We start from the raw sequence: 16,063 nt of genomic DNA, 5'->3' as shown, positions 1-16,063 counted from the left end.
TTCATTCGAATTTGTGTGACTTTCTTCACGCAAGGTCATTGCAAGTAATTTAGTGCCATATTTGAAAAATGGTTTATGACAATTTTTTATAGCTTTTTTTTGTATTGAAGCCTGAGGGCTTGGGTAAACTGCTTTATTTTACCGTTTCCACTGCATGAAATGCCTGTGCGTGGCCAACATCCAGTCAGGCAATCTTCACGGCTGTGTTTGTCTGCCTCAATAAGCCCTCAAGCATGACCCGAAGAATCCTAACGGGTGACGTCACCCGCCCTAGTTCCCTCCCCCTCCTCCCTTATGACGTCACCCCTGCGGCATCCAAAGCGAGGCTGCCCCTCCCCTCCCCCACCAAAAGCCCCGCCCCTCGCTTTATTCCCCCCCCCCCCCCCCCTCCGTGAAACCCCCTGCCCCTCGACCAAAGCCGCCAATGTATTTCATAGACCGGATCGGAGTGCCGCGCTGGGGAGTCGCGATCACGTGCCGCCCCGGCACCGGCCAACGGTAGGCAAGGCAACAGCGGTCACATGGTGTGAGTGCGGCGGGGTTGGGGGGGGGGTGTGCAGGGGGAGGGGCTCGCGGAGGTGGGGCTTGTGGGGAAGTTGGGGCGCTCGGGGGTGGGGGGACATGGGGGGGGGCTCCAGGGGGAGGGGCTTGCGTATGCGCAGTGGGAAATGTAATCCCGGCATTTTGCGCTCAGAGCGAGGCAGCCTGGTGCCGCTTTTGTCCGAGAGGGCGATAAAGAGTCACGGTGTTCAGAATTTGTATTTTTATTTGAACTTAGATTTTTCGGGTTGCGACGACGCAGTCGTTTTTCTCGTCATTCACGCTATCGGCTGGTGTTTTTTTCTGAATTTAATAAGGCTCGGCAGTATTTTTAATTTATTTGTGAAGGCTCCTCGTTCAGCGTCGCGTGCGGTTATATTATTTATATTCGGTTACGTTAGCGCCGCTGCGAGAGCGACATGGCGGACAGCGACAAGCTGGCTGAGAACCACCGCATCAAGAGCTTTAAAAACAAAGGTCGCGATGCCGAGGTGAGCCTCCCGTGAATATTTAACACCTGATTTTCAGCATTTAGATTTTTGGTGTAGATGTACATCTTCCAGTTGGAATTGCGTTTGACAAATATAACCCCGGCCTTCTGAAGCCTGCGGCCCTGCGCCCTCCCTCACATTAATAAGGCTTCGTCACAGCCGCCACCGCGTCCGTCGATTACATTTCAACGCCTCGACTTCGCATCAAGCGCCGCTCTCGTGAGCTGTGGTGCCTCTTGCGGCTTGTGTGGCGTTTCATTTGTAGAGGGGTTCTCGCGCGGGGTTCACGGAGCGGGGGCGGCTTTGGGAAGCCCCGCGCCGGCTGCCGGTTGCCGGGCCGGGCGAGGCGTCAGGCAAAGCCGAGGAGGCGCCTCTCTTGACTGCGACTGCGCACACTTTTCCCGAAGCCCGTGGCGCTCGAAAACCTCGTTAATTAAACCATTTTTTTGGTGGCTTTAACGGCGACAATCGTCTGTTGGCGGTGGCCGTGCCGATGTTTGCGTGGTGGTGGTGGTGCTGGTGGGTGTTATAGGTGTCTTTAGTGGGCTGGTTGCCGGCGTGCTCCGAGATTTTCACGATGGGGGCCGCCGGGCTGAGGGAGGCGTTTCCGGGCCATTTCTTCTCTCGCTAAATAAACATCTTTATATGTGTGTGTGTATATATAACGGCGATTGTATTGGTAAGACTAATTGTGAACAGTTGTGGTAGGCTTTTATTTTGTCTTGGCCCTGGACACCTTGTGTCGCCTTGTTTTTGCATGAGGCTGGGGTTCAGGCGAATATTCGTCACGAGCCCAGCCCGGTTATTACACATTGTAGAACGGTTCGTGGTGTTAAGAATCGCAATACAAGGCTACCAACCTAAAACTGCAGATTTATAAATAATCTTTATTTCGAACTGGACATGTATAACACACATTTAAAGTCTGTCATATGCTTAAGGATAGCTGCGCTGCTGATCTTAAACTAGTTTATCAAAGGATTAGATTTAGAGTTGGCGGCGTTAATATATAAACCTAGCTCTCGAGCTTTCCTTAAAATGTAATGATGGCCGAGGCTATACAATTGTTTATGAGTAGGTTTAGGGCTGGTCATATCTAACACGCTCAAGCCGGTCATTGCAATATGTTAATGATGTGGCTTGTTATTTCTCTGACCCAAGCTGTAGTTTAATAAATTACATACAGGATATAGTTGTAACTGGTCGTACCTATAACATACCCAATGCTGTCATTCGAATACGATTGAGGCAAGCTAAAACCTTGGCCAAGTATAGTAATTTTCATAAATGTTTAGTAGTTTGGGTAAGCACGATCATATTTTCGCTTGTATAGCTATGGTTAAGGAAACATACCACAACATAATCAAGTTTAGTCATTCTATAATCGGTTGAGGCTAATCCAGTTTGGTAGTTCAATTTAATAGTTGAGAATGGCCATACAAAAGTCCCACGTTTCTCACTGGAATATGCCTCTTATTAAGGCAGCTGTTTTTAGTGAATTACGCCTTAGAGCTAAAGCTAGCTTGAACCATAACCCACTAATCTACTCATCTGAATACATTTAATATTTAGGATCGCCAGAATGCCAACCTATTACCTCATAGTAATGACTCATGGTAGCCAAAGCCACAAAACTGGACAGAACACATGCATTCGTGTCACGGTCAAGGCTAGTTACAACCCTTAACCCAATACAGTACTGTATTATAATTCCGTCACGTTTATGCCTATCTACATCCTAAATATTAAATATATTGTCTCTTCCATGTCCTTAAATGAGTAGATTAGTGGGGTATTGTTAAAGCTAACTTTAGTCCTAAAACGTAATTCACTAAACTACTGTTTCCGGTTCAGGATACAGCTGCCTTAAGAGCCATATTCTAGTGAGAAACGTGGGTCTTTCGTATGAACATTCCCATCTATAGGCAAATATAGGCATAACCCTAACCCGCTTTCACTTAAAGTATATTCATATTGACGCCTCGTTGCAGGCTACCTTATGAAGAGGATTGAGGTCAGGAATCAATCAACCCTAACCCCCCTCCCAAAAGTGGCACCCTCATATTGAGCAATATAAGTTGGTTCCATTTCCTGATCAAATAAGGATCTGGAAGTGACAAACGAGCTGCAGTAAGGAACCAAAATAAACAATGTTCATACGGGGATGGGATCAATGTCTTAAAGTTATGATGTAGGGGAAAAAAGCTTTGATGCCTATTTGGTCTTCTGTCCTGCCATTTAAATCCAGATTAAAGGCCTTGTGTTCCCTTCTCACTTGCACATGATTCATTATGCCAAACTTGTATTCACTCACTCTTCCCATGCATATTCACTTTTACATATGTATTGTCTGCACACTTTAGTAGTTTTACATATGTTTGTGGGTATGCCTACCTCTATACATTAACTCGCATAACCCTTTCGTGACAACAATCATAACATTGTGAACATAGCCAACAATAAATAATTCTATCTGTTCGCACTGATGATTATTTTATGAAGGAGATTATTTGAGCGACAGACCTGATATTTAGCAGGAGGTCTATGAAGTTTGTTTATTCGTAATAAAATCCAGAGAAGGTCTTTGAACCGGAGGCACACTTCCCATCTCATGTTAATTTTAGACAGTCCGTATTATTCGAGTAGGTGACTCAACGAGTTTGTTGAAATGCTAAGGCAGGGCATTATTTTAAAGTAAATTTGTGTATGTAATTAATTGTCATTGAAAGTTCCCATGCTTAACCCTTCCGCAGCCCCATGAACAGTTTTCAGGGTATAAGATTTGAATACGTAAAAAAACAAGGTAGTTCAACCAACTTATTTCGCTAAATATAACGTTGCCGAATACGGTCGACATGAATTACAAGCCAGTCTCCAATTCCCATTCAGTCTCCAATTCCCATTCAATTGAACCCCAATTGTAATGGGGCTCCGGTTATAATTGGCACCACTCAAGACTATATAACAAGTGCCAACAAACGCTGGCATTGTCATGCCCCTCTGCTTACACTGCAATTGTGAACAAGAATAAATCATTAACGACGCGCATATACCCACGCTCACACCAGGTTGTCTTGGGTGTTAGGCGCATTCGTTGGTAGTGTGAACTTCTTTTGCACCGTACGTAGCCAACCGTGCTCATCGGATGTGGGTGTGGGGAGAACCAACTGGTTGATACTCCCGCTGCCCATGCAGATCTCAGAAATGTGTTCGTTAGCAAACTTCTACGTTCAAGATAAGGAAGTGAAAATACTCTATTTAAATTTTAGAGCATGCATTTTGTGTGTGTGTGTAAACAATGAGTGTGCGGAATCTAAAATGTCAGTAGTGTACGGTAAGCCTTTCTATTTACCTTGGGATGCGTCCCTGGAAAACGTAAAGTTTGAAAGTTATCCAAAAAGATGTTGCGTAACAATTTCAAATTGCTTAATAAAAATTACTATACCGAAAACAGGTGGCGGCAGAGATTGTATTTAGAGAAAGTAGTACTGTATGAATGTTGGACTTCTTTCGCATCGTACGTAGCCAGTCGTGCTAATCGAAGGTGCGGGGGGGGGGACGCACGAAAAACGGTAAAAAAAAAGTTTTCTATTTAGATTTAAAAGTGCATACAAGTGTGGCGATGCTGTCAACACCGAGGCTTTTGAGTGTCCGCAAGGGGGCGTGCTGCTCCCTCAAGTACGCTGCCCCAACCTGCAGCTTTTATTTTAACATTTTCAAAACAACGTTGGAGTGAATAAATTCATTTTCAATCGAGTTACGTTCCAAAGTCATTGATTGGCGACGTTCGAGTGACACGGGGTAAATAGGAGCAGCGTAAAGACGTAGAGGACTTGTACTGATGCAAACAATTTTTGGCTACATGAATGTAAACACGTTAATTAAAAGTCTTTAACTTCGGTACCAGTGTTTGGCAAAACCTGGTGATGGAACGTCCAATTAAGGGTGAGGGTTCTGATAAATGACATTTATTTTACTTTACTCTGGACTTTGCTGTTTTATAAAGTTTTATTTAAATCGGTGATGCTTTTCCCGAACGAGTGAATGAATTCCACTCATTTGCCGCTCGCATGGCGTGAGCTATGTGCTTGCGTGACACGTAAACATTGGCTGTTGGTTTATTACCTTGAGCAGGTTTCTGTAGAGACAACAACAACAACCCCATTGCCGTACTTCACCTTACTCTCTCGCCCAAGATCTTTCCAGACGGCATAAGCGCCACATACAGGATGAATGCATTTGATTAATTGGCTTAATGGCTTTGATTGCAAGTGTATAACCTCCTTGCTAATCCGTATTTTCGTTTAATCCGAATGAGGTGGTAATGTAAATTATTTAAAGTGAAGTGAATGTGCTGTTTTATCAGTCTTGCACAAAAATGCAGCTCCCCCTGTTACCATTTCATATGTAGCCAATGAATGTGTGCAATTCCAATAATGTGTTTACACATTTGCTGATTGTTATTATCTGCGGGATTCATAAACTTATTACTATTGACCTGCTTATCCGATTTGACCAGTTGGGAACCGATTTGTTTCATTCTGATTTAGCCGAGTCATACTCTGTTTTGTGTGGAATGCGTGTTAATTTTTCGTATTGTCGGTCGGAGCAATGTTTTTGACGTAAAGGCACATGTTTGTCAGTTAACGAATTATGTGGATCCAGCGGAGCTGTGAACTCGATTACAGAAAAACTGTATGGAAATACCACGTTAGAATCATGGATGTGAGTGGACCATGATTCACATCATCGTAATGTGCTGAGTGGCATTTCAGAATTTCGTACGCTGGTCAGTTTCACTTGATTCGTGTGAAGGGCTGTGCAGAGCATAATGCCTTTCAGTATTCGCTGATCAAAGCGTTTCTGTGATAACCACTCAATAAACATGTGCTTGAGATAAAAAGCAGAGCACAACACAAACATTTACATTTTCTGTATTCTTGGCAAAGCCGCGTCGGTCATCCCCACTTTGCACAGATGCGTTTTCGTTCATGGCTTCACCGATCATCTTGTTGCGTGTTTTTCTTTTGCAGACGATGCGGAGGCAGAGAAACGAGGTCACCATCGAGCTGCGAAAGGTAACGCGATTTTCATCTGCGGTTGACGCATAAATCTTAGTTGTCACGCCCACTGCGTAGAAATTGCGAGGTTGTTGGGCCTTGACCATTCATAAGCGATGATTGTCATCTTTAATTCACAAATGAGCATTCTCAAATTAACTGTGTGTGGTATCTGTTGACGCAGTACTACTCCCCCATTTTTTTCGAGAAGGTTGTCGATAAAAATGCAAGTACCTTTATGTATTTTTATGACTGAGAAACTTGTTTTGCTTAAAAGCATTGTCGTTTATCCTAAAATCGGCCAATTTGTAGACTTCGAAATATCGGCGAACCTTAACTACTTAATTCTGAGAACTGTGTACTGCTGATGCTTATTAATGACAATGTTTGCTCCGGATGTGTCTGCTGTCTTGAGTTTGGTTATAATTTATATTTAAGAACTGTGTACTTACATGACCACTGGGAATCCCACTTCCCTGCATTAGGTCAGACACCAAATCTAAGAGCTTTAGTGCCACAATGTCTACTTTATAAGTCTTACTGTGTGGTTCGTTAGGGAAGATTAACACCGTGCGGCCCCATTCACCTTTCTGTGCGAGGGCTTTAACTGTCACTGGCAATAGAGGGCCAGGGTTTTGGGTTCTCAAGGATACGGATGGTAAAATGATGAGCTTCAATATCCCCATCAGTGACAACAGCACATTTGTTTGTAATGTAATTGTGTCACACTTGCACTGAGGCACGTGATGGGAAGTCAAAATAATGGACCGAGTTTCACATGCTTGCCACCCTGCACATTTTCTAAGATTTTAGAAATATGCGTTATTGTGTTAGTGACAATGTGAAGTCTGTAAGACTATGACACCGTTTACTTGTGTAATAATTGCACCAGGAAATTAGCTTTTTAGTTTAAAATAACTGTTCAATGTCAATTTCAAACTCTTCATATGTAAATATATTTTTATAACGTAGAGAACCAGTGTAAAGTACAATCTCAGATTTTAAGGTGGGGCCACACGTGGTTACCAACAGTATTTAACTAAATATGACTCCTTAAGCAATGTGTAAGTGATATCGGTGTATCATTAACAGGCTTACAGTTTGCAATAGTAAACATTACGAATCGGCTCAGTGGCAGCCAATCAGAATTAGGCTTGGGGCAGAGCCAGGGACTTAAGTTTTGACCAGTTGCCATTAAAATATCACTCGTGGAAGGCAACAAGAGATTAAGAGTAAAATTTAGGGCATTTCCATGGGTGTGTGGCTACACGACCTGACTTGAAGGACACAAGGAAAAAGACAGTTCCTGGGGTGTTATTCGTGTAATCCTCAGTTCATAGGATTGTTGTTTGGGGGGAGGAGGCGAGGCCTTGACGTCATAATTTGTGATTGAGTGAAATGTTTAATCCATTGAGCTCTTGGTATTACAATAATGAGTCTGAAATGCTCCGTGAACCCAGTCTTAAGTTAGTCAATTCTACTTCCATCTCTCCTCGGAGGAGGGGGAAGGTGATTTCCTGATATGTTAATCCTGTTAAATATTTTTTTGTTCATCGAGCAGTGTTAATTGTGAACGCGGCACCTTTTTTTTATAAACACGGTTGCGTACTTCCTCCACCTGCTACACGTGTAAACCTGCTCATGGCTCGGTGATGCACCCCTACGGTGTCACCGTTCCTATCATCCACTGACGGCTGTCGCGAGCATGTTCCCACTCATGCCTCGTCGCCGTTTACAAAGCGGAGTGATGCTCTCGCTGCACCATCACACCGATGAGGATAATGTCCAAAGTGATTATCTATAATGCATGTAGAAGTTTAGTGGTGTCAAGCCACAGGTGATTTTATTTTTTCAAACTTGTAATCGTTTTAAGCTACAGCAGCATGTGAGAGGAGTTAACTTCAAATGAACATCAAGCAGAGATTATTGTGAGTGCCCTTTAGTTCGCTGCAGGTCGAAGATTAGTATTGGAATTATGTCTTGGATTAGTATGTCAACTCGCTAAAATTGTATATCAATGAGCTTACTTGTTCTTAAAAGAAAAGTTTTAATTACCCTTTAACTGGAATCTCACATGCAAAACAATAACATTTTTATTCTCATATGTGTTGTGGACACAAGGTGGTGCTCACAGATATTTGGTGGAATTCTTTATTGGCTGTTATCTCTTGAAAATTGGTGGAGACCAATGTTTATTTTATCAACACATGTATAAAGCCCTCTATCATGTGTTTGTGCGGTGGTTTATCTCCATTTAAATCCCTGCACTAGTGATGGAAATTCCACACGTATGGTATGGTGTAGTTTCACACTGGTGCTCATCCTGAGGAATGGTGAGCCAAGTCGGCAGAGTTTATTCAACGTGTGCCTATCAACAGAACAATTTTGTCAGCGAACTGTCTGTAATTTTTATGTTATGATTACGTTCGAAATCCGTGCTCGTTAATGGAAGAGCACATGGGAAATCATTCGGATAAGTCATTGGACTGCGGGAAATCTCAATGCTCGCATACTACCCCGTGCTGCTGCCTCTCCAACTCCCACCTCCCGCCCCACAGAACAAACGGGACGAGCACCTCCTGAAGAGAAGAAACGTCCCGCACGAGGAGATCCTTGATGAGCTCGACTTTGATGGCGACTTCCGGCTGGTAGGGCTGCGTGGGTCACGTGTGAAGTTTGCCAGACGGCCACGCATATCTAACGCCGATATGGTGGGGGTTTTGTTTAATGATACATTTTTCTTGGTTCTTTCGGTAAAGTCACGTAGACTTTACCGAAAGAACCAAGAATATGAATCCCTGCAGTCACGAAAGCTTTAAATCGAAATGTAATGATACATTGTTTTGTTGGTTAAAACATTTTGTTGAATTTTTGTGTCAATAGGTTAAGAATGTTAGATGTAGGCTAATGGAGATAACAAAATTATTTCAAGAAGCATGAGAAATGAAACAATTTCCACCCCAAATTGTAATAATATTTATACAAGGGCCGTGAAACGTTACATATTACTTGTTGTGATGGTGGAGTGCATTATCATCCCATCAACCTGGGTTCCATGCACATGGGTAGCTGACTTTATTTTCGGACTCCCTAAAAGTTGACTCGGCCTTAACCGAGTCGTACCTGGTGTCACGTGTGAACATAACCACTGGTGAGACAAAGCAACTGGGCATGGGTTGTTTCTAGCCCTTGTGTGGTCATGCCAGCCTTAATAGGTGTGCATGCTTAAATCACTTCCCCCCACAGTCCAAACTCGTAAATGGAGGATTTTAGATTATGACTTGGCCAATATGTCGATCAGAGTTAAAATTATAAGTCCACTGAACTCACGCCTGTCTACCTGCCCCCTCTGATCTCACTCTACTCCCGCCCCCCACTCACTCCCTACTCGGGCAGCCAAGGCCTTCTATTGAAGCCCCGAGTCAGCTGTTCAGCGGGAGGTCACTTATTCTCTGTTGGCCCTATAGTCTGAAACTCTCTTCCCCCCTACCATCTGTGCTCTTGACTCCCTGTTCAAATCCAGACTAGATTTTTGTTTTTTTACTTTGCCTATGACTGACCGCCTCTCCCTATAAAATATGCCCATTGCTTTCGTACATCGTTGTGAGATTCAGTTGCATTTAGTAACTATACAAATCCAAGTTATGTGGTGTATATATTTGTGTGCTTAACATGTGCATTGCGTATCCTTGTCTAACCATGTATTGTCGCCCTTGTATCTGTTCCCTGCAGCAAAATGCATCGTTGGAAGCCATCGTGCAGGTGAGTGAACAAAGTTCCTTCTAATTGTTGCACCAAAAATCTGTTTGACTTTTGGCCAAGAGCTTATGAATCGTAAAGCCAGCAGTGTGTAAACAATGAGCTACGTGGCTGTTTTGTAGCAGTAATAATAAAGTTGTGAATGCACATACCCAGGAAAGCTGCTATTGGACGCCTCTTTTCAGAAAGGCCTTACTTTGCGTGATTAGTATGTTTATTTTTTATTATTTTCTGAGCGTGGTTGGTAAGGACCAAGAGTGTGGTTGAAAAACTAATGCATACTAGTGAACGGTTCTCATCTTGCATTAATAGGTTAAGCAACCTCCTTTCTGTAATGGTCATTATATGCAGCTATCCCTGTATAATGGGGGGTAAAGGGGGTCTCTCATGATCATTGTGTGAACCATCAACACTTCCAAATAGCTGCACAATTCATATTGAATATATATTTTCACAACATGAGAAATTGAATTTATTACATTACTGTGGGTTTTCGGGCTCAATGTTAGTTTATATATATTTGCCCAACACCTGGCTCTCCCTTAAGAAAGCTTTAATCTGATTGGCCTGCATTGCTGCTTAACAAAATAACATGACATGATGCAAGAGAGCTTAATTGTGAATTTAACTTGGGCTTATTTGGGGTTTAGTGTTTTTAACACGTAGGGCTTTCGCGACCAATGTTATCCATAATAGATGTTTTTAGGGTTATATCGCGTAGATGTGTCATTAAACCCGCCACCACCCGACACAGCCAATTAGTAAGGTTTGTCAAGTAAACAAAACATGCCAATTCGTTACGAGTACAGCACACCGGCGTGTTGGAGAGTAAACCCACAACATTTAAAATTCGAGTACGACGTTTCGCCAATTATTACAACTCGCATCATGATGCTAGTAATTACAACTAGCATGATGTTAGTTGTAATTAGTGATGCAAACGATTGACCTATGATCTGTTCTAAATGTAATTCACAAGGCGTGTGGTGGATGCAGCAAAACGGTGAAAATTCCTTGCGCCTGATTGCTGACACGGACCTTTGAACGCAACCCCGGGCTTGCAGTCCTTGCGTTTTGCGGTTTGTTTCTTCGATGGTCATGATTCTAACTGTTAATCTTGTTGCCTTGGTGTGCAGAATGCAGCCAGCGACAACCCAAATGTGCAGCTCAGCGCTGTTCAGGCTGCACGGTGAGATTGACAAACTTGCACACACAATGAAACACCTCTGCCAAATAGAGCCTCTCCCAACATTGTTTGATTAAATAAATCCGGTGTTTCGCTGGGTGTTTTCCTGCAGCTGCTTGGGTCGTAGGAAATAAATGGTCGTTGAAGCAGCATGGGAGATGAAATAATATTGCCAAAAATGGGGTTGTCTTCTGTGGGGCAAAACTGAAATTTCACATGTGAGGTGTATCTCAAGCATTGTGGTTATTTGTAAGTGTATATTTTATCAGCTGTTTCCTGTGTAGTCAGAATTTAAGTTTTTATGGATATGAAATAAGTATTGTTTTTGGATGTGTTAGAGTTAACTTATACAATAATCACAATAACGTTACAGCCACTGTTACAGACTGATAAATAGAAGTCATACCAATATTATTTAATCCTTTAAAATTTACGTATGTTAGTACCTTGCATAGAAAAGTGACCGTGAAATGAACGCTGGGGATTTCGTTTCTAAGGAAAAGAAACAAGAAACGATGATGTAATTTCTGTTTTACATTTCACTCGTTAGATGCCTGTCCTATAATGGGTAAGTCAGCTGAAATATAAACAAAATTGTTAAATATTTGTTAATCCACTGAATGCCAAAAATGTATGTAATTGTATTTAAATTAAAATTGTATAATGAATGTAAAGAGCATGGTTGTAAGCTTTGGAAAGTTGGGATACCTCCATGGGTTCTCATACAAACAGTTGAATTGCTGGAAGTTTTAAGTGTAGTTCAACTGGTTTTGCCATGTTATCTTCTGATGATCATCTTGGTTCCATTGAGATGAAGTTTGCCAATGTTTGCGCCGTTTCATAAGCATAAAATCGTGCACATGCACACACACGGATCACTGTCCAGTCTTACAGCCAGCACTTAGTATGGGTGTAACAATTGCCCCCCCCCCCTCAAAATTCAGGCTAAGAATTATATCTAATAACTAATTATTTTGTTAATGTAATATTGTGGTGAATGTTGCAGGTGCTCTCATGGTTGTAGGGGTCGCATGAGAATTTTACGTACAACATACATCTAAAAATACTTATTTTTACATATGTATGGATTTTATTCACGTATATAATGTGCTTAAGAATTGATATTAATAGATGCATTTCCCCACCCCTGACAGTGAATGAACACTTGGTAAGGTTGGCACCGCACAAAGCTGGCTGTAATGAAGTACACCCAAGCTGACATTGTCTACCAAATGCTTGCACAGTATGGGATGTGCACCTAGGGGCTAGGCTCACGTACTTGCATGTATTAACAAGCTGTTACGTACGATATTCGTGATGGTATTTAATTCTTACAGGAAGCTGCTCTCCAGCGATCGGAACCCCCCTATTGACGACCTCATCAACTCTGGGATCCTTCCCATCCTCGTGCAGTGTCTTGAGCGAGAGGATAAGTGAGTATCTGATCACCAGTGGCACATGCACACTCCTTACTTGGCTCCCACTGAATTTATTACATCGTTCAGTAAGGATGGTTTCCTGCTTCAGGTTATAGTAAAATCAGAATCTGTAAAAAAAAAATTGTAACAAAAGCTTAAAGAAGCATGTTTGAGAATCCTAGAGGAAAAGTGCACTAAATCGCATACAGAAAGTTAGAGAGCTCATTGCCTATTAAGAAAAGTAAGGGTGCTTGGGGATTAACGGAGTGGCATCCAAAGGAAGGAACGCACCCAAGAGTGCGTCTGTCTTGCAGATGGAACGATTAAATCAGCTCGTGCTGTTGCTGGATGGATTGTTGCATAACGAGGATTGAAATCAGTTTGATGTAGGCTTTCGTGAACACAAATCTGGCTGTCGCCTGATGAATCTAATTGTAATTACTGGTGAAATGTCATACTCGGATTGTGAATGTTGTGGATTTGCTCTCCAACACACACCGGTGTGCTGTAGTTGTAATGTATTGCCATGTTCTGTTTAGGTGACAAACCTTACTAACTGCCTGTGTCGGGTGGTGGTGGGTTTAACGACACAATCATATTTACGTGATCTTAACAAAAAAAACCCTGTATTATGAAGGATTGACATATTGTGACATTGGGGATGCCTTCATTAAATAGTGAATTAATTATGATCATGTACTGTACATTTTCATTCATATGGTCGGACTTGTTATTGATGTTCAGTAAGCCCTTGTTTGATAAATGGAGAGAGACCGATTTGGTGCCAAACTGTTTATTTAAAACCAGATTCATGCAATTAGTTTTATAACATAAAAGTTATTAATTATAACACACTTTATGAATATTTTTTTACTGCCATCATTACAACAGTCTTGGATGAAAAGTAGTTTTTCAGTGAGCTTTACTTGCAACATTTGCACTAAACTAATTTTATCGTCTTTAATTTAGAGGTGGCTGCTGTTAGAGCACTGCAGCATTGCATTGAATATAAAATGAGCCAATAATGACGTAATAGTACATGTACATATTCCACCATGTTTCATCATTAGCAGCCATGATCCATTCACTGCTCTATGAAAACCTCACACTCTCGATGCAACTACCCATCTAGTCTTGCACATGAGCCAATTTCCTCACTCGTCTCTGATGGACGTCCTCTAGGGAGTGTTCCCCTTCCGTTGGCTTCCTCTGTCACGAGTCAACCACCAGCGTTAGTTCCGACCAGCGACACCTCCTGTCCAAGTCTTCACTGCTAATGATGTCTTTAACTTGCCTATGCTCCCGAAGCTGTTTGTTCTCCTTCGAGTTCTCACGGTGTAAATCCAAGCATGCACCTCTCCACGCTTTGCACTGTTCAGGTATTATAACACATCCACTATCCAGCTCACATGAAAAATGAATTATTAAATTACCAGGGGATGTCAGAATGTTGGTTCACAGTGGAAGGAGAATAAGCATGCAAACACGGAGTGCTGCATAAGAGCGGCATCCTTTGTGAATGTGTCATGTTTACTTGTGTGTATGTGTGTTGGTTTGACTGTAGTCCGTCACTGCAGTTCGAGGCGGCCTGGGCGTTGACCAACATCGCGTCAGGAACGTCTGCGCAAACGCAAGCCGTTGTAAAGTCCAGTGAGTGACACTCATGGCATCTTGGCTATTGACTGTTACTGGTTTTCACACTTAGACAAATTGGTCGACTTACTCAAAGCCAAGTAAAAGCGTATCTGCTCAAACCAGCATTGATTGGGTGGTGCTTGTGTTGATTGGTGAATCTGAAATGGTAGTCATTATTTCACTTTCCTTTGGTAGTGTATCCATTCCCTCCATAGGACAACTCATCTTTACTTTGCACGAAGTAGTTATAGTTTTATCGAATCTGGAGAGGTGCAAGCCAATTTTGAGTTAAGCATTCTGCCATGGTGATTGTCAGCCAAATGCTCATAATTGACAACAAACCGTCAGTAACTGTGTTGGCCAAGGGGTACAGATACAAGCTTTCAAAAATGCCTTGCCATTGTCATCAGTAAACACTGCCTGTTGGTAAAACCCGCTTGTTGCCCTACAGATGCTGTTCCCCTCTTCCTGAAGCTGCTGCATTCGCCCCATCAGAACGTCTGTGAGCAGGCAGTGTGGGCCCTCGGAAACATCATCGGTAAGTCAGCTTTTGTCCGCTTGTGTCGCTGTAACACAAATGTCTGTTCAAGGGGATGAATCGGTCAAGGTTCACTTTCGTTGCGACACCGCAGATATTTTTTCCGTTTTTTTAATGATTAACTGATTCCTAAAGCTACTAGGGTAATTTATTTTAACGCTTTGCTTGAATTGAACAAACAATTGTATTCCATGATAATCGTTGACAAAAGTCGGGTCCAACTTGTTGAGTTTTGCAATTCACGGGACACAAGTGTATCTGCAGAAAACCCATGCGTGTGTGAGAAGGTAACATTCAAAAGCTATATAGTCAGCGGGGTTGAATGGTAATGCAGTGGTTAACTTGCTGAGCTATAAGCATGGCGACCCGAGTTCAGTTCCTGGCCATGTCTAACATCACTGGCACGTGGTATCTGAAGCTGTCCTGGGTCCCCCCGCACCTTTACCAGCCTTCACTGACCAGTGTGAAGTATGATGAAACAACTCCCTTAACTGACATTCTGTGCAAAGGTCTTCATCCAGCAGTGCATTGGCAAATGGTTTTAAATTAAATGATTCAGTTGTCAGCAACCTACTTGTGCTTGCAATGCACTTGTCACGTCACAGAGCCCGGCAGCTTGAGAGGTTTAGCCCACGCAATGAAGACCGATCCACCGCCGAGCGTGGGCCACGCACGCCTGGCACGACGTTTTTAGGGTTGGTGTTCGTGAACGTTATGTAATATTGAATGTAGTTTCTCTGTAAGTCGATATGAAAATCAAGGGATTCCCGAAGCAGTGTTTTGGCATAAATGTTTGCCCCGTGCATATCCTAACTGCGAGTGTAGAATCACGCGGCAACTAAATCCATCGCATTATTAATAACCCCTCGCAAACGCTTAGGAGTTTGCCCGTGCTATTCTTAACATCACCGTCTCTTTTTCTGTTCTCAGTAGCCACCCCTCCCCCTCCGCCTCCCCCAGAAATAAACAGCAGTGTAACATTTCAGACATTCGTGTGTAGGCCTTCAACAATAAACTCCTCAGAGCTCCCACTGAAGCTTGCCTTGGTGTATTCGCCCCAACTCCACTTATCTGTTTGATGTTGCTTGTTGACGGAGATTGCGTGTGCCTTTGCTAATTTTAATGCCTTCTGCCGGATACGTGTGCGCATCTGTTGAGTGCGTCCGTCACTCTGGAACTCGGTGCTCGGGTTTAAAAAGTGGTGGAATTTTGTCTGTCCTTGAATAATAGTGGTTTCTAGAGCTTCTGTGTGTGTGTGCACATCTCAAATGGCCAACGCAGTTAGGGGTATGCACATGAGCCAGTAATCGTAGCTGAGGGGATGTGATAAGAGAAGCCGCCACCAACTGGAGGCAAGGACGAGTGCAGTCTTGAGCATGGAGTTGTCAGCAGTGTGGATGTCCAGAGGGAGACCGTTCCGGCAGCAGAGAAGAAGG

The 16,063-nt window shown here is 42.9% G+C and overlaps 1 protein-coding gene across 4 annotated transcripts in view; it reads left to right on the top strand.

The window, feature by feature from the left end:
* The first annotated feature begins 663 nt into the window (after window positions 1-663).
* The window catches only part of KPNA3 (karyopherin subunit alpha 3), a 29,989-nt gene continuing 14,589 nt past the window's right edge, over window positions 664-16,063 (top strand). For 2 of the 4 annotated variants that reach the window (XM_032972003.2, XM_032972002.2), the window contains exons 1-8: window positions 664-1,031; window positions 6,065-6,109; window positions 8,650-8,739; window positions 9,824-9,853; window positions 10,987-11,039; window positions 12,374-12,469; window positions 14,019-14,104; window positions 14,541-14,627. In XM_032972003.2, coding sequence (XP_032827894.1) covers window positions 960-1,031; window positions 6,065-6,109; window positions 8,650-8,739; window positions 9,824-9,853; window positions 10,987-11,039; window positions 12,374-12,469; window positions 14,019-14,104; window positions 14,541-14,627 — 559 coding nt within the window. In that variant the 5' untranslated portion in view covers window positions 664-959. Of the gene's footprint in view, window positions 1,032-6,064; window positions 6,110-8,649; window positions 8,740-9,823; window positions 9,854-10,986; window positions 11,040-12,373; window positions 12,472-14,008; window positions 14,105-14,540; window positions 14,628-16,063 lie in introns of all 4 variants that reach the window. The other 2 variants (XM_076074406.1, XM_076074405.1) reach the window with 1 other exon arrangement.

This window comes from Petromyzon marinus, chromosome 47, assembly GCF_048934315.1.
Source record: "Petromyzon marinus isolate PM22_M1 ecotype Great Lakes invasive population chromosome 47, UKy_Petmar_22M1.pri1.0, whole genome shotgun sequence".
Classification (NCBI taxonomy): Eukaryota; Metazoa; Chordata; class Hyperoartia; order Petromyzontiformes; family Petromyzontidae; genus Petromyzon; species Petromyzon marinus.
Note: the sequence above shows the minus strand (reverse complement) of the source record. Positions and strands in the feature narration are given on the sequence as shown.